Here is a 24,117-nt window from a genome sequence, read left to right on the forward strand (position 1 = left end):
TAACATATCACCAACAACCCACTACTATACATTATAACCTAGTCTACTTTACATAATATAACATCTACATATCACTAACAACCCACTACTATACATTATAACCTAGTCTACTTTACATAATATAACATCTACATATCACTAACAACCCACTACTATACATTATAACCTAGTCTACTTTACATAATATAACATCTACATATCACTAACAACCCACTACTATACATTATAACCTAGTCTACTTTACATAATATAACATCTACATATCACTAACAACCCACTACTATACATTATAACCTAGTCTACTTTACATAATATAACATATCACTAACAACCCACTACTATACATTATAACCTAGTCTACTTTACATAATATAACATATCACTAACAACCCACTACTATACATTATTATTATTATTATTATTATTATTATTATTGTTGCTGAACTGTCTATAACTACCTTAACAAACAGTGACTTATTATTATTATTATTATTATTATTGTTGTTGTACTGTCTAGAACTACCTTAACAAACAGTGACTTATTATTATTATTATTATTGTTGTTGTACTGTCTATAACTACCTTAACAAACAGTGACTTATTATTATTATTATTATTGTTGTTGTACTGTCTAGAACTACCTTAACAAACAGTGACTTATTATTATTATTATTATTGTTGCTGTACTGTCTATAACTACCTTAACAAACTGTGACTTATTATTATTATTATTATTATTATTATTGTTGTTGTACTGTCTATAACTACCTTAACAAACAGTGACTTATTATTATTACAGACAGTTACCATGGAGATGAAATGTCACAACTACGTTTTCATGTGATTGCATTAAATCATCTGATTGTTTCTGTGTCTGTTAGTAAATGTTTTATAAGAGATAATTATTTAATGATAACAATTGACATTAAATAATGACTGTGTTAACCACAAACAACATTTTGGATCTCTGTTTAGTTGTCACTGTGTTAACCACAACCAACATGTTGGATCTCTGTTTAGGGGTCAGTGCTCTAAAATGAGTCTCTCTGGGGAGAGAGAGGAGGGGGTCCCTGCCTCTAAAATGAGTCTCTCTGGGGAGAGAGAGGAGGGGGGCCCTGCCTCTAAAATGAGTCTCTCTGGGGAGAGAGAGGAGGGGGTCCCTGCCTCTAAAATGAGTCTCTCTGGGGAGAGAAAGGAGGGGGGCCCTGTCTCTAAAATGAGTCTCTCTGGGGAGAGAGAGGAGGGGGGCCCTGCCTCTAAAATGAGTCTCTCTGGGGAGAGAGAGGAGGGGGGCCCTGCCTCTAAAATGAGTCTCTCTGGGGAGAGAGAGGAGGGGAGTCCTGCCTCTAAAATGAGTCTCTCTGGGGAGAGAGAGGAGGGGGGCCCTGCCTCTAAAATGAGTCTCTCTGGGGAGAGAGAGGAGGGGAGTCCTGCCTCTAAAATGAGTCTCTCTGGGGAACATGACACCAAAGCTAAGAGGTGAGATGACAATTTTTGATAACATAAAATGTTTCCAAAATGTTCACATTTGTTTTTTAGTCAGAAATGGTTGTTATGGGTACCTTTAATAATACTGTTCTCAGATTTTTAACTAATATAGGGTTCTCAATCCGGGGTCTGTGGAGGTACTGCAGGGAAAACATTTTCTGGTCATGGTTAACCATATTTGTTTTCAGAAAAAGAAAACTAAAACACCTAACTAAAACGCATGTCCCTGTTCTCTTTTTCAAGACGTGGCCGATTTAAACAGCCAGAAGACATTTTTGTGTTTTAAATTCAGAAACAACACTTTGTTTTGATGACTTGTTGTTTCTAAATGGCTGCTGGGTAAATTGAAACATCGCATCAAAATGTTCGTTCGTAGGCATCGGATTGAGTGAATGCTGCGCAGTTTCACTGAGTTAGAAGACAAATGGACAGGACAGATTTGTAGATCTGACGCAGTTGCTACTTCAGATTATGAGCCTATCAGGTGTCGTGAATGAGTTATGTAATACCCACAGAAGGCCACAGGGAGGAGCAAGAGAGCTATAAACCCATACTGTTTTTTACCTTAAAATCCCTGAACCTAACAATCAATCAAATGCATTTTTAAACCCCTTTTTACATCAGCATCTATCCCTACGTATTACCTATTTTAGCATTAACCTTAACCCTAATTATTTTAGAAACTGTTTTAGTAATAATATTATGTTAGTAAATACCATTATAGTACTAAATAGCACTGATTATTTTGTTAATCAAAACCTGTCTCAGCATTTTGCTGTTTTTGTTTTGTTATTTTATTATATTTATTATTGCAAGGCTGAACACTTGATCAACAAGCCACGTGTTTTATTTTTCAAATGTGGTTTGAACTGGGTGACCTGGAAACCTCTATGTGAAAGTCTAGCAATTGGAATGGGATAGGTAGGGCAGGTTAGAGACTGATCTAAGGAATTCGAAAAATACACTTTATTTCTCAGCTGCCAATGTTCACCAATATCTGTTTGACCTCAGAGCTGAGACCAGAGAAGAATTAAGCCTAAGTCTGTATGTGAATTAATAACTTTGAATTGCTAAATATTTATTGAAAATATAGAGCCAAATGGTGGTGTATCCAGGAGAAAACTATCGTGGTGATTTGTGTTCTTATGCTGCCATCTACTGGAATTAGACAACTAATGTCATTTGTGGAATTATGCTGAACTTTTTAGAAACTGCAATACTACTGAAAAATTTGTAATTCCTTACTAAAGTAGTAGAATTAGTAGAAGAATTAGAATAATTAGTAGAATTGTAAAATACAAAATGTTCTGGTTCATTTGACCACTTACAACCATTAAATAACCATTTATAGTGTAACAAACATTGAAACTGACATAAACCATAAACACCATACAGTTAAATAGAGTTAAAGAGTTAAATGTATTAAAAACTATTTATTTAGATGGGTGACATTATCTGCCAAAGTAGCAGCCCTGTAGACAGAGAAGAGCTCTCCAGTAGGTACCAAAACATTCAAAGGACATTTTCTCAAAGTTTATCATCTTTCAAAACATAATTACTTTCCCATTGTTCCTCAACTGTAGTGTATGATATTTAGTTTTCTAACACTGAGTCTGTACTTTTATCCAATTAAAAACACAATTTCAAGTTTTGCCACATAAGACAACATTCAGCCGGTTGGTCACATTTGAGAGTGAGGCAGATGAATAGCATTTTGTGGGAAAAAACATTATTATTTGTCCCTCTGAAATGAAACCATCAAGTGATTTTAAACAAATGCATGTTTGTCATTGAACAATCCCATGCCTTGATTAGAGAATGAAAAAACCCACCAAGCTCTTTAACTTCTTATGGGAGGTGGGAGGCTAGTGCCAAATTGCAGAGCGCCAAATTGAAAATACAGAAATACTCAGGTTACAAGTTAATCAACGTTCAAAGCAGAATTTTTCATTTAGTTTAGACTTATAAACTTTAGAGAGGGAGACTTTTCTACTGAACAAAGGTAAGAAGAACTCATGGGTCTGGTCAGTGAGTTAAACAACACTGTCTCTAGTCATTTCTCCTCCCATTTTCCCATTTATTGTTGTTGTTTTCATAATCCATATGCTAATCCTTTTGTCCATTTTCATAGTCCTAAAACAATAGTAAACAAACACAACATTCCCTCCCTGTGTGTGTGTGTGTGTGTGTGTGTGTGTGTGTGTGTGTGTGTGTGAGTGTGAGCTCCCTGGATGTGGAGATGTAAACTCTATCCAGATTGCGTAGTCACTTTTACACCTACCTACATGTGGATATTACCTCAATTATAGTCTCATTATTACCTCAACTACCTGGTACCCTGCACATTGACTCAGTACTGGTACTCCTTATAGCCTCATTTTTACCTCAACTACCTGGTACCCTGCACATTGACTCAGTACTGGTACTCCTTTTCTTCTTTATTTACAAGGCACAAGAACACGTCAGCTTCTATTATCACCTATAGTTTCAAAGATTGAGGAGACTTATTCTAATGCTTACCCAATTAAAATGCAGTAAATCCCATATTTGGCACATCACGTCTGGTGAACAGGTCAGAGTTCATATCCTCAGTCAGACCAGTAGAAACTGGATCAGCAGCACAACAAGGTATCAGGTCTGGTGGAGCATTTATCAATACTGATAGGATGGAAAGAAAGGGAGCGCTGCTCTCAGATCAGCTTTCTCCATTGAAATATGTTCTTAACATTATAATTATGTCACAATACTGACCACGGATCAGTTTATATTATCCCCTCTGGCTGCAAATACTGAGGCGGTTATTCTAATGACCCCCAAGAAATGCACTAAATCACAGATTTGGCACATCATTGTGTTCATGTTAGGATACACATCATGAAATATATTGAGACAAAATACAGACAGTAGCACATCATTGTGTTCATGTTAGGATACACATCATTAAATATATTGAGACAAAATACAGACAGTAGCACATCATTGTGTTCATGTTAGGATACACATCATTAAATATATTGAGACAAAATACAGACAGTAGCACATCATTGTGTTCATGTTAGGATACACATCATTAAATATATTGAGACAAATTACAGAGTAGCCTACAAGTAGCAAAATAGAACTCAATATACTGAACAATGTGATTGAAATAGGCCTAAAGCCAACAGTTCATAGTTTAATGCAGTCATCTCGGTTTTCATTTGAAGCAAATTTGTTTACGTCCCTTGTTTGAATCAATTGCAACTTTGTTCTGAATTCATCTGTGGTCACAGAGAGACTGATAAACCATGTGATTCTATGTTTAGCAGAGATCTTCTGTGTATAAAGTCATGCGGAAGGGCAAGAAATAATTTAATGACTCACTCAGCTGTTCTAGTGGTCTGAGGCAGGTGTTAGACTACTCAGCTGTTCTAGTGGTCTGAGGCAGGTGTTAGATTACTCAGCTGTTCTAGTGGTCTGAGGTGTTAGATTACTCAGATGTTCTAGTGGTCTGAGGCAGGTGTTAGATTACTCAGCTGTTCTAGTGGTCTGAGGTGTTAGATTACTCAGATGTTCTAGTGGTGTGAGGCAGGTGGTAGATTACTCAGCTGTTCTAGTGGTCTGAGGCAGGTGTTAGATTACTCAGCAGTTCTAGTGGTCTGAGGCAGGTGTTAGATTACTCAGCTGTTCTAGTGGTCTGAGGCAGGTGTTAGATTACTCAGCTGTTCTAGTGGTCTAAGGCAGGTGGTAGATTACTCAGCTGTTCTAGTGGTCTGAGGCAGGTGTTAGATTACTCAGCTGTTCTAGTGGTCTGAGACAGGTGTTATATTACTCAGCTGTTCTAGTGGTCTGAGGCAGGTGTTAGTTTACTCAGCTGTTCTAGTGGTCTGAGGCAGGTGTTAGATTACTCAGCTGTTCTAGTGGTCTGAGGCAGGTGGTAGATTACTCATCTGATCTAGTGGTCTGAGGCAGATGGTAGATTACTCAGCTGATCTAGTGGTCTGAGTCAGGAGGTGTTAGATTACATGGCTGTTCTAGGGGTCTGAGGCAGGAGGTGTTAGATCACTCAGCTGTTCTAGTGGTCTGAGGCAGGTGTTAGATTACTCAGCTGTTCTAGTGGTCTGAGACAGGTGTTAGATTACTCAGCTGTTCTAGTGGTCTGAGACAGGTGTTAGATTACTCAGCTGTTCTAGTGGTCTGAGGCAGGTGTTAGATTACTCAGCTGTTCTAGTGGTCTGGGGCAGGTGTTAGATTACTCAGCTGTTCTAGTGGTCTGAGGCAGGTGGTAGATTACTCAGCTGTTCTAGTGGTCTGGGGCAGGTGGTAGATTACTCAGCTGTTCTAGTGGTCTGAGGCAGGTGTTAGATCACTCAGCTGTTCTAGTGGACTGATGCAGGTGGTAGATTACTCAGCTGTTCTAGTGGTCGGAGGCAGGTGGTAGATTACTCAGCTGATCTAGTGGTCTGAGGCAGGAGGTGTTAAATTACTCAGCTGTTCTAGTGGTCTGAGTCAGGAGGTGTTAGATTACTCAGCTGTTCTAGTGGTCTGAGTCAGGAGGTGTTAGATTACTCGGCTGTTCTAGTGGTCTGAGGCAGGTGTTAGATTACTCAGCTGTTCTAGTGGTCTGAGGCAGGTATTAGATCACTCAGCTGTTCTAGTGGTCTGAGGCAGGTGTTAGATCACTCAGCTGTTCTAGTGGTCTGAGGCAGGTGTTAGATCACTCAGCTGTTCTAGTGGTCTGAGGCAGGTGTTAGATTACTCAGCTGTTCTAGTGGTCTGAGGCAGGTGGTAGATTACTCAGCTGTTCTAGTGGTCTGAGTCAGGAGGTGTTAGATTACTCGGCTGTTCTAGTGGTCTGAGGCAGGTGTTAGATTACTCAGCTGTTCTAGTGGTCTGAGACAGGTGTTAGATTACTCAGCTGTTCTAGTGGTCTGAGGCAGGTATTAGATCACTCGGCTGTTCTAGTGGTCTGAGGCAGGTGTTAGATTACTCAGCTGTTCTAGTGGTCTGAGGCAGGTGTTAGATCACTCAGCTGTTCTGGTGGTCTGAGGCAGGTGTTAGATTACTCAGCTGTTCTAGTGGTCTGAGGCAGGTGTTAGATTACTCAGCTGTTCTAGTGGTCTGAGGCAGGTGGTAGATTACTCAGCTGTTCTAGTGGTCTGAGTCAGGAGGTGTTAGATTACTCAGCTGTTCTAGTGGTCTGAGGCAGGTGTTAGATTACTCAGCTGTTCTAGTGGTCTGAGACAGGTGTTAGATTACTCAGCTGTTCTAGTGGTCTGAGGCAGGTATTAGATCACTCGGCTGTTCTAGTGGTCTGAGGCAGGTGTTAGATTACTCAGCTGTTCTAGTGGTCTGAGGCAGGTGTTAGATCACTCAGCTGTTCTGGTGGTCTGAGGCAGGTGTTAGATTACTCAGCTGTTCTAGTGGTCTGAGGCAGGTGTTAGATCACTCAGCTGTTCTGGTGGTCTGAGACAGGTGTTAGATTACTCAGCTGTTCTAGGGGTCTGAGGCAGGTGTTAGATTACTCAGCTGTTCTAGTGGTCTGAGACAGGTGTTAGATTACTCAGCTGTTCTAGAGGTCTGAGACAGGTGTTAGATTACTCAGCTGTTCTAGTGGTCTGAGGCAGGTGTTAGATTACTCAGCTGTTCTAGTGGTCTGAGGCAGGTGTTAGATCACTCAGCTGTTCTAGTGGTCTGAGACAGGTGTTAGATGACTCAGCTGTTCTAGTGGTCTGAGGCAGGTGTTAGATTACTCAGCTGTTCTAGTGGTCTGAGACAGGTGTTAGATCACTCAGCTGTTCTAGTGGTCTGAGACAGGTGTTAGATTACTCAGCTGTTCTAGGGGTCTGAGGCAGGTGTTAGATTACTCAGCTGTTCTAGAGGTCTGAGACAGGTGTTAGATTAGCGTTTTCAACGTTAATAACAATGGTTTTTTGAAACAGCTCAGAAATTTAACGATGCTCTTGATTCTAAAGATGAAGTTGGCCTTTAGATGCTTTTGGGAAACTGGACCCTGGATAAAAACATCTGCGAAATGAATAAAATGTGTAAATGTTTTACATACAGATCTCATGTTACTGCATTGAAATATTATATTTAAATATTTATATATTCATCTTCAAAGTGTATCATTTATACAGTTCCTTATTAAACATGTATTTATTTGTTACATTTGACTGAGTAAAACCTAGATATATATTATTACTGTATAAAACCTAGCAGATATATATTATTACTGTGTAAAACCTAGATATATATTATTACTGTATAAAACCTAGTAGTACTACTGATTTCACTGAGAGTGAGGCAGATATATATTATTACTGTATAAAACCTAGCAGTACTACTGATTTCACTGAGAGTGAGGCAGATATATATTATTACTGTGTAAAACCTAGCATTACTACTGATTTCTCTGAGAGTGAGACAGATATATATTATTACTGTATAAAACCTACCAGTACTACTGATTTATCTGAGAGTGAGGCAGATATATATTATTACTGTATAAAACCTAGCAGTACTACTGATTTATCTGAGAGTGAGGCAGATATATATTATTACTGTGTAAAACCTAGCAGTACTACTGATTTCTCTGAGAGTGAGACAGATATATATTATTACTGTATAAAACCTAGCAGTACTACTGATTTCTCTGAGAGTGAGGCAGATATATATTATTACTGTATAAAACCTAGCAGTACTACTGATTACTCTGAGAGTGAGGCAGATATATATTATTACTGTGTAAAACTTAGCAGTACTACTGATTTCTCTGAGAGTGAGGCAGATATATATTATTACTGTGTACAACCTAGCAGTACTACTGATTACTCTGAGAGTGAGGCAGATATATATTATTACTGTGTAAAACTTAGCAGTACTACTGATATCTCTGAGAGTGAGGCAGATATATATTATTACTGTATAAAACCTAGCAGTACTACTGATATCTCTGAGAGTGAGGCAGATATATATTATTACTGTGTAAAACCTAGCAGTACTACTGATTTCTCTGAGAGTGAGACAGATATATATTATTACTGTATAAAACCTAGCAGTACCACTGATATCTCTGAGAGTGAGGCAGATATATATTATTACTGTGTAAAACCTATCAGTACTACTGATTTCTCTGAGAGTGAGGCAGATATATATTATTACTGTATAAAACCTAGCAGTACTATTGATTTCTCTGAGAATGAGGCAGATATAGCATTCAGGAAATAAAACATGATTATTTGTCTCTCTGAAATGAAATCATCAAGTGATAAACATTAAACAAATACATGTCTGTTATTGAACACCCCATGATTAGATAGTGAACAACCCCATGATTAGATAGTGAACAACCCCATGATTAGATAGTGAACAACCCCATGATTAGATAGAGAACAACCCCATGATTAGATAGTGAACAACCCCATGATTAGATAGAGAACAACCCCATGATTAGATAGTGAACAACCCCATGATTAGATAGAGAACAACCCCATGATTAGATAGTGAACAACCCCATGATTAGATAGTGAACAACCCCATGATTAGATAGTGAACAACCCCATGATTAGATAGTGAACAACCCCATGATTAGATAGTGAACAACCCCATGATTAGATAGTGAACAACCCCATGATTAGATAGTGAACAACCCCATGATTAGATAGTGAACAACCCCATGATTAGATAGTGAACAACCCCATGATTTATGATTAGATAGTGAACAACCCCATGATTAGATAGTGAACAACCCCATGATTAGATTGAACAACCCCATGATTAGATAGTGAACAACCCCATGATTAGATAGTGAACAATCCCATGATTAGATAGTGAACAACCCCATGATTAGATAGTGAACAACCCCATGATTAGATAGTGAACAACCCCATGATTAGATAGTGGACAACCCCATGATTAGATTGAACAACCCCATGATTAGATAGTGAACAACCCCATGATTAGATAGTGAACAACCCCATGATTAGATAGTGAACAACCCCATGATTAGATAGTGAACAACCCCATGATTAGATAGTGAACAACCCCATGATTAGATAGTGAACAACCCCATGATTAGATAGTGAACAACCCCATGATTAGATAGTGAACAACCCCATGATTAGATAGTGAACAACCCCATGATTAGATAGTGAACAACCCCATGATTAGATAGTGAACAACCCCATGATTAGATAGTTCCCATGATTAGATAGTGAACAACCCCATGATTAGATAGTGAACAACCCCATGATTAGATAGTGAACAACCCCATGATTAGAAGTGGACAACCCCATGATTAGATAGTGAACAACCCCATGATTAGATAGTGAACAACCCCATGATTAGATAGTGAACAACCCCATGATTAGATAGTGAACAACCCCATGATTAGATAGTGAACAACCCCATGATTAGATAGTGAACAACCCCATGATTAGATAGTGAACAACCCCATGATTAGATAGTGAACAACCCCATGATTAGATAGTGAACAACCCCATGATTAGATAGTGAACAACCCCATGATTAGATAGTGAACAACCCCATGATTAGATAGTGAACAACCCCATGATTAGATAGTGAACAACCCCATGATTAGATAGTGAACAACCCCATGATTAGATAGTGAACAACCCCATGATTAGATAGTGAACAACCCCATGATTAGATAGTGAACAACCCCATGATTAGATAGTGAACAACCCCATGATTAGATAGTGAACAACCCCATGATTAGATAGTGAACAACCCCATGATTAGATAGTGAACAACCCCATGATTAGATAGTGAACAACCCCATGATTAGATAGTGAACAACCCCATGATTAGATAGTGGACAACCCCATGATTAGATAGTGAACAACCCCATGATTAGATAGTGAACAACCCCATGATTAGATAGTGAACAACCCCATGATTAGATAGTGAACAAACACAACAATCACTTTCATAATTACATTAAACACTAAAAGCTCATTTACGAACATTTCTGAAAATGGATATATAGCGTTTTGGAATGAAACTCTTCTTATGTTTCCCCATCTGAGCTCAGAGTAGATGAGAGATGTAATGTTTGTCTCTGTTGTGTTGAAGCCCAATCAAGCAGGAGAGACCAGCCTCCCCTGTTCCCAGCTGTGTGTCCATGAAGAGTGACGGGTCTATGAGTCCTCCTCCAGAGTTTAGAGAGGGAGACTTTTCTACTGAACAAAGGTAAGAAGAACTCATGGGTCCTGGTCAGTGAGTTAAACAACACTGTCTCTAGTCATTTCTCCTCTCCCATTTTCCCATTTATTGTTGTTGTTTTCATAATCCATCGGCAAGACGGAGCTGCTCTTCCTCCCGGGGAAGGACTGCCCGTTCCATGATCTCGCCATCACGGTTGACAACTCCATCGTGTCCTCCTCCCAGAGCGCTAAGAACCTTGGCGTGATCCTGGACAACACCCTGTCGTTCTCAACTAACATCAAGGCGGTGGCCCGTTCCTGTAGGTTCATGTTCTACAACATCCGCAGAGTACGACCCTGCCTCACACAGGAAGCGGCGCAGGTCCTAATCCAGGCACTTGTCATCTCCCGTCTGGATTACTGCAACTCGCTGTTGGCTGGGCTCCCTGCCTGTGCCATTAAACCCCTACAACTCATCCAGAACGCCGCAGCCCGTCTGGTGTTCAACCTTCCCAAGTTCTCTCACGTCACCCCGCTCCTCCGCTCTCTCCACTGGCTTCCAGTTGAAGCTCGCATCCGCTACAAGACCATGGTGCTTGCCTACGGAGCTGTGAGGGGAACGGCACCTCAGTACCTCCAGGCTCTGATCAGGCCCTACACCCAAACAAGGGCACTGCGTTCATCCACCTCTGGCCTGCTCGCCTCCCTACCACTGAGGAAGTACAGTTCCCGCTCAGCCCAGTCAAAACTGTTCGCTGCTCTGGCCCCCCAATGGTGGAACAAACTCCCTCACGACGCCAGGACAGCGGAGTCAATCACCACCTTCCGGAGACACCTGAAACCCCACCTCATTAAGGAATACCTAGGATAGGATAAAGTAATCCTTCTCATCCCCCCCCCCCCCTTAAAAGATTTAGATGCACTATTGTAAAGTGGCTGTTCCACTGGATGTCATAAGGTGAAAGCACCAATTTGTAAGTCGCTCTGGATAAGAGCGTCTGCTAAATGACTTAAATGTAATGCTAATCCTTTTGTCCATTTTCATAGTCCTGAAACAATATTAAGCAAACACAACATTCCCTCCCTGTGTGTGTGTGTGTGTGTGTGTGTGTACTCCCTGGATGAGGAAATGTAAATGTATTGTCCACAGAAACCAACAGGAGTGTAACGGTTCTCTTGGTGTGAAGGAGAGTCGGACCAAAATGCAGCGTGTAGATTGCGATCCATGTTTAATCAAACAAACATAACACAAATCAACACAAAACACGTAACGAAAACCGAAACAGCCTATACTTGTGTCAACTAACACAGCGACAGGAACAAAGACACTAAGGACAATCACCCACACCAATCTCAAAGAATATGGCTGCCTAAATATGGTTCCCAATCAGAGACAACGATAAACACCTGCCTCTGATTGAGAACCACTCCAGACAGCCATAGATTTTGCTAGATCACCCCACTAGCTACAATCCCAATAAATACACACCACATATAAAAAAAACATGCCACACCCTGGCCTGACCCAATACATGAAGATAAACACAAAATACTTAGACCAGGGCGTGACAAGGAGAGATCAGAGTCAGAGATTCTCAGTGGTCAGTCTTCCCAGAGTCATCAAACAGACCTGGCCTCCATATTAAGTGTATGTGGTCCTGTTACGTACATTTGTTTTTGTTTACCTCAAGTGCCAGAGGCTTTGAGAATCAGAAGCAGGATAAGGAAGTGGTGGATGCTGAAGATGAGAAGCAGGAGAGCAGTGCCAGAGAGGGGGCTCTGAAGATCATACCGCAGGTCCTGAGGAAAATGAACCAGAAGGAGCTTGCTGACACACTGGAGAAATGTAAGATCTGTCTGACTCATGTTGAATGCTGTTTTATAACATTTAAAAGCTGTAGCTAAAGTACAGCTAAAGTAGCTGTGTAACTCAATGATATTGTAGCAGCCTTAACACAACACCTAGTGACCTCATCAAGTAGCAGCAAGGATGTTGTACCAATATGGCATAGCAGTCAGACGTCCTTTGTCCTCATCTTGTCGTGTCCCGTGTATATATATTTTTTATTTTATATATATTTACATGTATTTGTATCTTTTATATATTTTCTTTTCCAAAAACTCATCTTCAAAACACTCTCCTGCAACGCGCCTCACCAATTTTAAAAAAATATATGATTTACCTCAAATCTGAAATCCACAATAGACGCTAGCCAGAAGCTAGCCAGGAGCTAGCCAGAAGCTAGCCAGGAGCTAACCAGAAGCTAACCAGAAGCTAACCAGAAGCTAGCCAAAAGCGAATCAGAAGCTAACCAGAAGCTAACCAGAACCTAGCCAGAAGCTAGCCAATTTACTGGCTAACGGTTAGTATTCAGCTAACCACGACTGATGGTCATCAGCTTTCCTTTAGCTCCAAAAGCTATCTCCAGTTTTGTACAACGCGACTCAGACCAGAACATACCGGACCTATTTTTCTCTCCATATCCCCGGATTTCAACTGAAAGCTCTGGACATTTGGATCTCGCAGCTAGCTAGCTTGTCTTGCTTTGGCTGTAAAGCATAATTTCAAAATCTGAGATGGCAGGATGATTAACAAAAGGCTAAACTGTGTTTCGCTACATTTCACTTGTGATTTCATGAATCTGAATATTTTCTAGTAATATTTTTTCACCGTTGCGCTATGCTAATTAGTGTAGTTGATGACAATTCTCTCGGATCCGGGAGGGGTAGATCCAAGAGGTTATTAACACCCCAGCCATCCTACAATCTAAGCTTGATGCCCTCAATCTCACACAAATTATCAATGAACCTACATAAACACAGGCACTCTCATAGATATCATCCTAACCAACTTGCTCCCTAAATACCCTTGTGCTGTTTTCAACCAAGCTCTCGGCCTCATTGCCTTCATCCGTATTGGGTCAGTGGTCAAACGACCTCCACTCATCACTGACAAGCGCTCCCTGAAACACTTCAGCGAGCAGGCCTTTTTAATCGACCTGGTCGGGGTATCCTGGACGGATATTGACCTCATCCCGTCGGTAGAGGATGCCTGGTTATTTTTTTAAATGCATTCCTCACCATCTTAAATAAGCATGCCCCGGAACAGATATAGCCCTTGGTTCTCTCCAGACCTGACTGCCCTTAACCAACACAAAAACATCCTATGGCGTTCTGCATTAGCATCGAACAGCCCCCGTGATATGCAGCTGTTCAGGGAAGCTAGAAACCGTTATACACAGGCAGTTAGAAAAGCCAAGGCAAGGTTTTTCAAGCAGAAATTTGCTTCCTGCAACACAAACTCAAAAAAGTTCTGGGACACTGTAAAGTCCATGGAGAATAAGAACACCTCCTCCCAGCTGCCCACACCCCTGATAAATCCACTGTAATTGAGAATTTAAATAAGCATTTTTCTACAGCTGGCCATGCTTTCCACATGGCTAGCCCTACCCCAGTCAACAGCACTGCACCCCCCGTAGCAACTCGCCCAAGCCCTCCCCATTTCTCCTTCTCCCAAATTCAGTCAGCTGATGTTCTGAAAGAGCTGCAAAATCTGGACTCCTACAAATCAGCCGGGCTAGACAATCTGGACCCTTTTTTTCTAAAATTATCTGTCAAAATTGTTGCAAACCCTATTACTAGCCTGTTCAACCTCTCTTTCGTGTCGTCCGAGATTCCCAAAGATTGGAAAGCAGCCATCCCCCTCTTCAAAGGGGAGGACACTCTTGACCCAAACTGCTACAGACCTATATCTATCCTACCCTGCCTTTCTAAGGTCTTCGAAAGCCAAGTCAACAAACAGATTACCGACCATTTCGAATCCCAGCATATCTTCTCCGCTACGCAATCTGGTTTCAGAGCTGGTCATGGGTGCACCTCAGCCACGCTCAAGGTCCTAAACGATATCTTAACCGCCATCGATAAGAAACAATACTGTGCAGCCGTATTCATTGATCTGGCCAAGGCTTTCGACACTGTCAATCACCACATCCTCATCGGCAGACTCGATAGCCTTGGTTTCTCAAATGATTGCCTTGCCTGGTTTACCAACTACTTCTATGATAGAGTTCAGTGTGTCAATTCGGAGGGCCTGTTGTCCGGACCTCTGACAGTCTCTATGGGGGTACCACAGGGTTCAACTCTTGGACCGGCTCTCTTCTCTGTATACATCAATGATGTCGCTCTTGCTGCTGGTGAGTCTCTGATCCACCTCTACGCAGACGACACCATTCTGTATACTTCTGGCCCTTCTTTGGACACTGTGTTAACAACCCTCCAGACGAGCTTCAATGCCATAACTCTCCTTCCGTGGCCTCCAATTGCTCTTAACCTCTTAAGTCGACCCTCTACTTTTTTGAACATTCTGTTAAAAATCGCGCAACATTTCAGCGCCCTGCTACTCATGCCAGGAATATAGTATATGCATTTGCTTAGTCTGTGTGGATAGAAAACACTCAGACGTTTATAAAACTGGTTAAATCACTGCTGTGGCTTTACTAGAACGGCATTTACATCGAAAAGCACAGGAAAAACTGATCACTGAAAATGGGAAAATATATCCATGCGCTACTTGAACCCATTGATAAAGGTGAACCACAATTAATTGACTGAGGTTGCAGTACCTACAGCTTCCACACGGTGTCTAGAGTCTTGTCATTTCCCTTCGAGTTTTTTCTGGGTCAAACACATGCAGGGCACCGTATCTCCTCAGGTCTAGGACCGGATATTTTCGTTGAGTTTCTAGCCGGACATTTTTCCAGACGGACAGCTAATGATCTTTACATCGCCTCCTGATGAATTTGATCGCTTATTAACGTTTACTAATACCTAAAGTTGCATTACAAACGTATTTCGAAGTGTTTTGTGAAAGTTTATCGTCGACTTTTTGAATTTGAAAAAATGACGTTACGTTTTGAAACAATGTTTTTTTTCGTTTATCACACAGTCTACATATAATGATATCTAGGCTTTATATGGACCGATTTAATCGAAATAAAGACCCAAATAGTGTTTATGGGACATCTAGGAGTGCCAACAAAGAAGATGGTGAAAGGTAATGAATGTTTTCTATTTTATTGTGCGGTTTGTGTAACGCCGAAATGCTAATTATTTTGTTTACGTCCCCTGTGGGTCTTTTGGGGTGTTACATGCTATCAGATAATAGCTTCTCATGCTTTCGCCGAAAAGCATTTTAAAAATCTGACTTGTTGCCTGGATTCACAACGAGTGTAGCTTTAATTCGATACCCTGCATGTGTATTTTAATGAACTTTTGAGTTTTAACTAATACTATTAGCATTTAGCGTAGCGCATTTGCATTTCCAGAGCTCTAGTTGGGACGCAAGCGTCCCGAGTAGAAGCGAGAGGTTAAATACAAGTAAAACTAAATGCATGCTCTTCAACTGATCGCTGCCTGCACCTGCCTGCCCGTCCAGCATCACTATTCTGGACGGCTCTGACTTAGAATACTTAGGTGTCTGGTTAGACTGTAAACTCTCCTTACAGACTCACATCAAACATCTCCAATCCAAAGTTAAATCTAGAATTGGCTTCCTATTTCACAACAAAGCATCTTTCACTCATGCTGCCAAACTTACCCTCGTAAAACTGACCATCCTACCAATCCTCGACTTCGGCGATGTCATTTACAAAATAGCCTCCAATACCCTACTCAATAAATTGGATGCAGTCTATCACAGTGCCATCCGTTTTGTCACCAAAGCCCCATATACTACCCACCACTGCGACCTGTACGCTCTCGTTGGCTGGCCCTCGCTTCATACTCGTCGCCAAATCCACTGGCTCCAGGTCATCTACAAGACCCTGCTAGGTAGAGTCCCCCCTTATCTCAGCTCGCTGGTCACCATAGAATCACCCACCTGTAGCACGCGCTCAACCAATTCTTCCTTTGGCCGCCTCTCCTTCCAGTTCTCTGCTGACAATGACTGGAAAGAACTACAAAAATCTCTGAAATTGGAAACACTTATCTCCCTCACTATTTTTAAGCACCAGCAGTTAGAGCAGCTCACAGATTACTGCACCTCTACATTTATAATTTAGCCCGAACAACTAGCTTTCTATTTATTTATTGATTTATTTTGCTCCTTTGCACCCGATTATTTTTATCTCTACTTTGCACATTCTTCCACTGCAAATCTACCATTCCAGTGTTTTACTTGCTATATTGAATTTACTGAGAGAGAGAGAGAGAGAAAAAATGAATAACACCATCAATAATACCGATACTAATATAATCAGTCACACCAGTCTGTAATGCATTATGAAAACATTTACACATTTATACAGTCAGTTAAGATAATAAATTATTGTAATTTAAAACTTTATAACAGGCCTTCAATACTGTAGACATTAAAACAGACATAATATTAATATCCTCTGTGTTATTTCTAGATTCAGATGAGCTTGCTGTGATTTGCCAACGTGAACTCAAATCTAATCTAAAGAAGAAGTTTCAATGTTTTTTTGAGGGGATCGCTAAACAAGGAAACCCAACACTCCTCAATAAGATCTACACAGAGCTCTACATCACAGAGGGTGGAACAGGAGAGGTCAATAATGAACATGAGCTGAGACAGATTGAGACAACAACCAGGGAACAAGCAAGACCAGAGACTGCAATCAAATGTAATGACATCTTCAAACCCTTAACTGGACAAGACAAACCTATCAGAACTGTGCTGACAAAGGGAGTCGCTGGCATTGGAAAAACAGTCTCTGTGCAGAAGTTCATTCTGGACTGGGCTGAAGGAATAGCAAATCAGGATGTCCAATTTGTATTTTCATTCCCTTTTCGGGAGCTGAATTTGATGAAAGGGGAAAACACTTTCATTGAACTTCTCAATCACTTCTCAATGGAAACCAAACAATCAAGAATCTCCAACTATGACAAGTACAAAGTTCTGTTCATCTTTGATGGTCTGGATGAGTGCCGACTGCCTCTAGACTTCCAGAAGAACAAGATCTGTTGTGACGTCACAGAGTCAACCTCAGTGGATGTTCTGCTGACAAATCTCATCAGGGGAAATCTGCTTCCCTCTGCTCTCCTCTGGATAACTACCCGACCTGCAGCAGCCAATAAGATCCCTTCAAGGTGTGTTGACCAGGTAACAGAGGTACGAGGGTTCAATGACCCACAGAAGGAGGAGTACTTCAGGAAGAGATTCAGGGATGAGGACCTGGCCAGCAGAATCATCTCACACATAAAGAAATCAAGGAGCCTCCACATCATGTGCCACATTCCAGTCTTCTGTTGGATTTCTGCAACAGTCCTTGAACACATGCTGAAACATAAGAGAGAAGAGATGCCCAAGACTCTGACTGCGATGTACACACACCTTGTGGTGTTTCATACCAAACAGAGGAATGAAAAGTATCTTGGGAAAGAAGAGACAGGTCCACACTGGAATAAAGAGAGCATTCTGTCACTGGGAAAACTGGCTTTTCAACAGCTTGTGAATGGCAATCTGATTTTCTATGAAGAAGACCTGAAAGAGGCTGGCATTGATGTAAATGAAGCCTCTGTGTACTCAGGATTGTGCACACAGCTCTTTAAAGAGGAATGTGGGCTGTACCAGAACAAGGTGTACTGCTTTGTTCATCTGAGCATTCAGGAGTTTCTGGCTGCTGTATATGTGTTCCTCTCATTCATCAACAACAATGAGAATCTAATGGACAAACTGCAAACAAAAGACGAGTCTGAAGTTACTGTCTACAAGAGTGCTGTGGAGAAAGCCTTACAAAGTGAGACAGGAAACCTGGACCTTTTCCTCCGCTTCCTTCTGGGCCTCTCACTGGAGTCCAATCAGAAGTACTTACGAGGTCTACTGACAAATTCAAGAAGCAGCTCACAAACTCATCAAGAAACTGTCAAGTACATCAAGGAGAAGATCAGGGAGAATTCCTCTCAAGAGAGGAGCATCAATCTGTTCCACTGTCTGAATGAACTGAATGACCATTCTCTAGTGGAGGAGATCCAAAGCTTCCTGAGATCAGGAAGTCTCTCAAAACCCACCCTGTCACCTGCACAGTGGTCAGCTCTGGTCTTTGTGTTGCTGACTTCAGAAAAGGAAATGGATGTGTTTGACCTGAATAAATTCTCCAGATCAGAGGAAGGGCTTCTGAGGCTGCTGCCAGTGGTCAAAGCCTCCAGATCTGTTCTGTGAGTACATAAATGTACATTTTAAGAACTATTCATCAGGAAGAAATATTAGAGTAAAATATATATTATAAGAAAATAATATTATATTTAAATACATAATGAATAACACATTAGTATAACAAAATGACAAATACAGTTCTAGGAGACGGAAGATGAATCTATATGTTGATTGGGAGAATAAACCAAATGCATCTACCATTGTCCTTCTACACTACTCGTTAAATGAACAGTGTGTTTGTGGATTCATGACAATCTCTTTGTCAGGCTGTCAGGCTGTGGAGTCACAGAGGAAGGCTGTGCTTCTCTGGTCTCAGCTCTGAGGTCAAACCCCTCACACCTGAGAGAGCTGGATCTGAGTAACAATGACCTGAAAGATTCAGGAGTGAAGCTGCTCTCTGCTGGACTGGGGATCCCCACTGTAAACTGGAGACTCTGAGGTCAGTATTCCTGTAGTTGGTCAACAAGTGATAACTGTTCACCAGATCCACATGTGTTTACCAGACACACATAGTCCACACCATATGTGTTTGGACAGTGAAGCTTACAGTTTTAAATGTGGTGCTTTGCTCCAGCATTTTGGATTTGAGATAGAATGTATCTTATTAGGTGACAGTACAGAATGTCACCTTTTATTTGAGAGTATTTCCATATATGTTTTACTGTTTAGAAATGTACAGTGGCTTGTAAAAGTATTCATCCCCCTTTTCATTTTTCCTATTTTGTTGCCTTACAACCTGGAATTAAAATTGATTTTTTGGGGGGCTTTGTATCATTTGATTTACACAACATGCCTACCACTTTGAAGATGCAAAGTATGTTTTATTGTGAAACAAACAAGAAATAAGAAAAAATACAGATATCTTGAGCCAACGTCAATACTTTGTAGAACCTTTTCAGCAATCACTCTCTATAAGCTTGGCACATCTAGCCACTGGGATTTTCTGACCTTCTTCAAGGTAAAACTGCAGATCCTTCAAGTTGGATGGGTTCCGCTGGATGGGTTCCGCTGGTGTATAGCAATCTTTGAGTCAAACCACAGGTTTGGGCTTTGAATAGGCCATTCCAAGACATTAACATTTTTCCCCTTAATCCACTTGAGTGTTGCTTTAGCTTAAACCTCTGTCTCAAATCCCTGGAAGACTGAAACAGCTTTCCCTAAAGGATTTCCCTGTTTTTGGCACCATCATTCCTTCAATTCTGTCCAGTTTCCCAGTCCCTGCCAATGACAAATATCCACACAGCATGACGTTGCCACCGCTATGCTTCACAAAACACACATCCTGACAAAATAATAAATAAAACAAAGTTAACTAAGGTCAGGGCGTGACAGTGATGAATACTTTTGCAAGGCACTGTATGTATTAAAAATATCCTCAAATTAAAGGTGACATTATATACTGTCACCTCATATGAAACATTTGATCTGAAATCCAAAATGTTTGAGTATAGAGCCACGTTTAAAATGTTAGCTTCACTGTCAAAATCAATATGATGTGGACTGTATACTCAATACTATCTAAATCTGATACCTCACTGTCTAAATAGATATGGTGTGGACTGTATACTCAATACTATCTAAATCTGATACCTCACTGTCTGTCTTTTGACTGATACTGGTTTTTAAACTGGTCTGGTCAGTCTACTCAAATATTTGTTCTATTAATTTTCTACAACTAATATTATGATCATTTAGGACACTGGTGTATCTGAATATGTTGAAAAATATACTGCCACTATTTTCACCACCAAAGGATAGCAGTGTGATTTTAATATGATTTGACTCTTTGCAGGCTGTCAGGCTGTCTGGTCACAGAGGAAGGCTGTGCTTCTCTGGTCTCAGCTCTGAGGTCAAACCCCTCACACCTGAGAGAGATGGATCTGAGTAACAATGACCTGAAGGATTCAGGAGTGAAGCTGCTCTCTGCTGGACTGGGGAATCCCCACTGTAAACTGGAGACTCTGAGGTCAGTATTCCTGCAGTTGGTCAACAAGTAATAACTGTTACCCAGATCCACATGTGTTTACCAGGCACACATAGTCCACACCATATGTGTTTTAGGAACATTACACAAAGAACATTTTACCAGAAAAAAGAGCATCCCATAATTTATAGCATTAGCTATAAATTATTGTTCAGTTTGGTCTCCTAAACCGAAGTTCCTATCCTGTTCTTGGTACCACTTAGAACCAAAACATTACCTCATCCAATGGCATCTATCAATTGTCAATTCTAGACACTCCCATAAAAAATTACAACCCCTCCTGGACAAGCTTACGGAGAGGAGTGACTGGCACATAGACATTGTGGAGCCACCTAACTGGTTCCCCATTAATCACACCATCCCTTCACATGGTTACAGACACATTCACAGACTAACCCGAACTCTACCCTCTCTGGGCCCAAGTAACTTCCCCACTTATGAAAATGTATTCATCAATGTTAGCTAAATAATTCTGATTCTGCTACCACACTGGTCTGGTCAGTCTACTCAAATATTTGCATTACATATTTCTCTCTACAAGCTATACTTTAATAAATTGTCAATTATAATGATGATAAATTAAGTTCTGAATATATATGTCCGGTTTCAGGACACTGATGTGTATCTGAACATTTACAAAAATATACTGCCACTATTTTCACCACCAAAGAATATCAGTGTGATTTTAATATGATTTGACTCTTTGCAGGCTGTCAGGCTGTCTAGTCACAGAGGAAGGCTGTGCTTCTCTGGTCTCAGCTCTGAGGTCAAACCCCTCACACCTGAGAGAGCTGGACCTGAGCTACAATCACCCAGGAGACTCAGGAGTCAGACTGCTCTCTGCTGGACTGGAGGATCCACACTGCAGACTGGAGAAACTCAAGTATGTAGAGGGTTTATGTCAATGTTCATATCAGACATGTTTTACTTATCAGGCTAGTTAAGACAAACATTCTTACCACCCTTTATATATATATATGCTGAATGTATGTGTGTTTGTGTGTGTGTGTGTGTGTGTGTGTGTGTGTGTGTATCCAGTGTGTCCAGTGTATGTGCGTCCTCTCAAACACAGACTGGACACACACAATAGACACACACACACAATGGACACACACACACACGCTGGACATACAAACACACACACACTGGACACACACATGTGTGAGAGTTCGTGTGTATCACTCAATAGCTGTCTGTTCTTCTGCTTACCGCTACAGTGTGGAACATGGTGGAGAGAACAAAATGAAACCTGGGCTTAGAAAATGTGAGTGTTGACTGCTGTGAAGAAAATTACTAAGATTAAGTCTTAATTCAAGTTAAGTCAAAGTCAAAGACCACCATCATTACTTACTTGGTCAAATTAAATATCAGCTGTAGTTCTACAGAAGCAGAAATCAGGGACACCAAAGTTTACAAAGAGTTGCTTTGACAATGTGTGTGTGTGTGTGTGTGTGTGTGTGTGTGTTGCGTTCGTGTTACGTTAGAAATTTGTGTTTGTGTTCATGATGCATGCATTCAGGTTTGTGTGTGTGTGTGTGTGTGTGCAATTAATGGGAAAAAGTGTGTTTATATTACCATACAGTATAACATATGATCATTCAACAATTCTCAAGTTACCTTAACTTCTCCTTTCGATACCTAGAAACATCTACATTAAATTACTTAGTGAAAAGTGAGTTAACATTCTAATGTGAATGATGATTTCTAATATTATGTCTGGTTTCATCCATCAGATGTCTGTTCTCTCACACTGGACCTAAACACAGTAAACAGACTCCTCTCTCTTTCTGACGAGAACAGAAAGTTGACATGTAGGAAGGAGAAGCAACCGTATCCTGATCACACAGAGAGATTTGAGAACTGTAGACAGGTGCTGTGTAGAGAGGCTCTGACTGGGCGCTGTTACTGGGAGGTAGAGTGGAGTGGGAGAATGGGGGCTGAAATAGGAGTGACATATAAAGGAATCAGCAGGAGAGGAAGGGTTGATGACTGTTGTCTTGGATGTAATGACAAGTCCTGGAGTCTGATCTGCTCTGACAAGAGTTACATTGCCTGTCACAATAATAATGATAATACCACTACCATAGACTTCCGCTCCTCCAGCTCCCACAGAGTAGGAGTGTATCTGGACTGGTCAGCCGGCATTCTGTCCTTCTATAGAGCCTCCTCTGACACACTGACCCACCTGTACACATTCACCTCCTCATTCACTGAGCCCCTCTATCCAGGGTTTTATGTTCATGAAGACTCATCAGTGTCCCTGTAAATAATAACCTGACACACACACACTGACACACACACACACGCTGGACACACATGCTGGACACACACACACCTACACATACTCACTGGACACACACATAGAACAGACACACACACATACTGGACACATGCACACACAGTGGACACACACACACTGGAAACACACACTGGACTGACACACACACACACACACACTGGAAACACACACTGAACAGACACACACACACACACACACCCACTGGACAGACACACACACACTGGACAGACACACACACACACACACCAGCACCCACATTGGACACACACACAGAACAGACACAAACACATACTGGACACACACACACACACTGGATAAACACACACACAAACACACACACACACTGGAAACACACACTGGACAGACACACACACTGGACATACACACACACTGGGCACACACACACGCACTGGACAAACACACACACTGGACACACACACACTGGACACACACACACACACACACACTGGACACACACACACACAGGACACACACTGGATCCATACACACAAAAAGCTTTTTTCTGTCAAAAGTCACAAATTTGTTTCCATCCCTGTTAGTGAGCATTTCTCCTTTACCAAGATAATCCCTGACAGCATATTAAGAATCTGATTAAACAGCATGATCATTACACAGAGGTGCACCTTGTGCTGAGGGCAATAACAGACCACTCTAAAATGTGCAGTTTTGTCACACAACACAATGCCAGAGTCTCATGTTTTGAGGGATTGTGCAATTGGCATGCTGACTGCAGGAATGTCCAACAGAGATGTTGCTTGAAAATTTAAAGCTTATTTCTGAACGTTGGTTTATAGAATTTGGCAGTACGTCCAACTGGCCTAAAAAAAAGCAGAACATGGCGTCATTTGGGCAACGTTGTGAACAGCAACATTAAGCATGTTTGGGATGCTCTGGTGTATGACAGCGTGTTCCAATTCCCGCCAATATCCAGCAACTTTGCACAGCCATTGAAGAGGGACAACATTCCACAGGCCACATCCAACAACTTGATCAACTTGATCAA

The 24,117-nt window shown here is 41.1% G+C and overlaps 1 protein-coding gene across 1 annotated transcript; it reads left to right on the plus strand.

Annotated features, from left to right (window-relative positions):
• Positions 1 to 1,366: 1,366 nt before the first annotated feature.
• LOC135568514 (NLR family CARD domain-containing protein 3-like) lies at positions 1,367 to 23,502 on the plus strand. The gene is made up of 9 exons (XM_065015306.1): positions 1,367 to 1,479; positions 10,564 to 10,680; positions 12,326 to 12,480; positions 17,045 to 18,812; positions 19,077 to 19,249; positions 20,603 to 20,776; positions 21,504 to 21,677; positions 22,012 to 22,058; positions 22,528 to 23,502. Exons 1-5 carry the CDS (start codon positions 1,397 to 1,399, stop codon positions 19,246 to 19,248), a joined length of 2,295 nt encoding a protein of 764 aa, XP_064871378.1. The 5' UTR covers positions 1,367 to 1,396; the 3' UTR covers position 19,249; positions 20,603 to 20,776; positions 21,504 to 21,677; positions 22,012 to 22,058; positions 22,528 to 23,502.
• Positions 23,503 to 24,117: the final 615 nt, after the last annotated feature.

Source organism: Oncorhynchus nerka, unplaced genomic scaffold (assembly GCF_034236695.1).
Source record: "Oncorhynchus nerka isolate Pitt River unplaced genomic scaffold, Oner_Uvic_2.0 unplaced_scaffold_1530, whole genome shotgun sequence".
In the NCBI taxonomy this organism is placed as follows: Eukaryota; Metazoa; Chordata; class Actinopteri; order Salmoniformes; family Salmonidae; genus Oncorhynchus; species Oncorhynchus nerka.

Bases quoted from the DNA above. Each gene is read 5' to 3' on its own strand.
- LOC135568514 (XM_065015306.1), top strand. From the start codon at position 1,397: ATGAGTCTCTCTGGGGAGAGAGAGGAGGGGAGTCCTGCCTCTAAAATG. The intron at 10,681-12,325 runs GTAAGAAGAACT...GTTTACCTCAAG, and splicing joins GACTTTTCTACTGAACAAAG to TGCCAGAGGCTTTGAGAATC. The intron at 18,813-19,076 runs GTGAGTACATAA...TCTCTTTGTCAG, and splicing joins AAAGCCTCCAGATCTGTTCT to GCTGTCAGGCTGTGGAGTCA.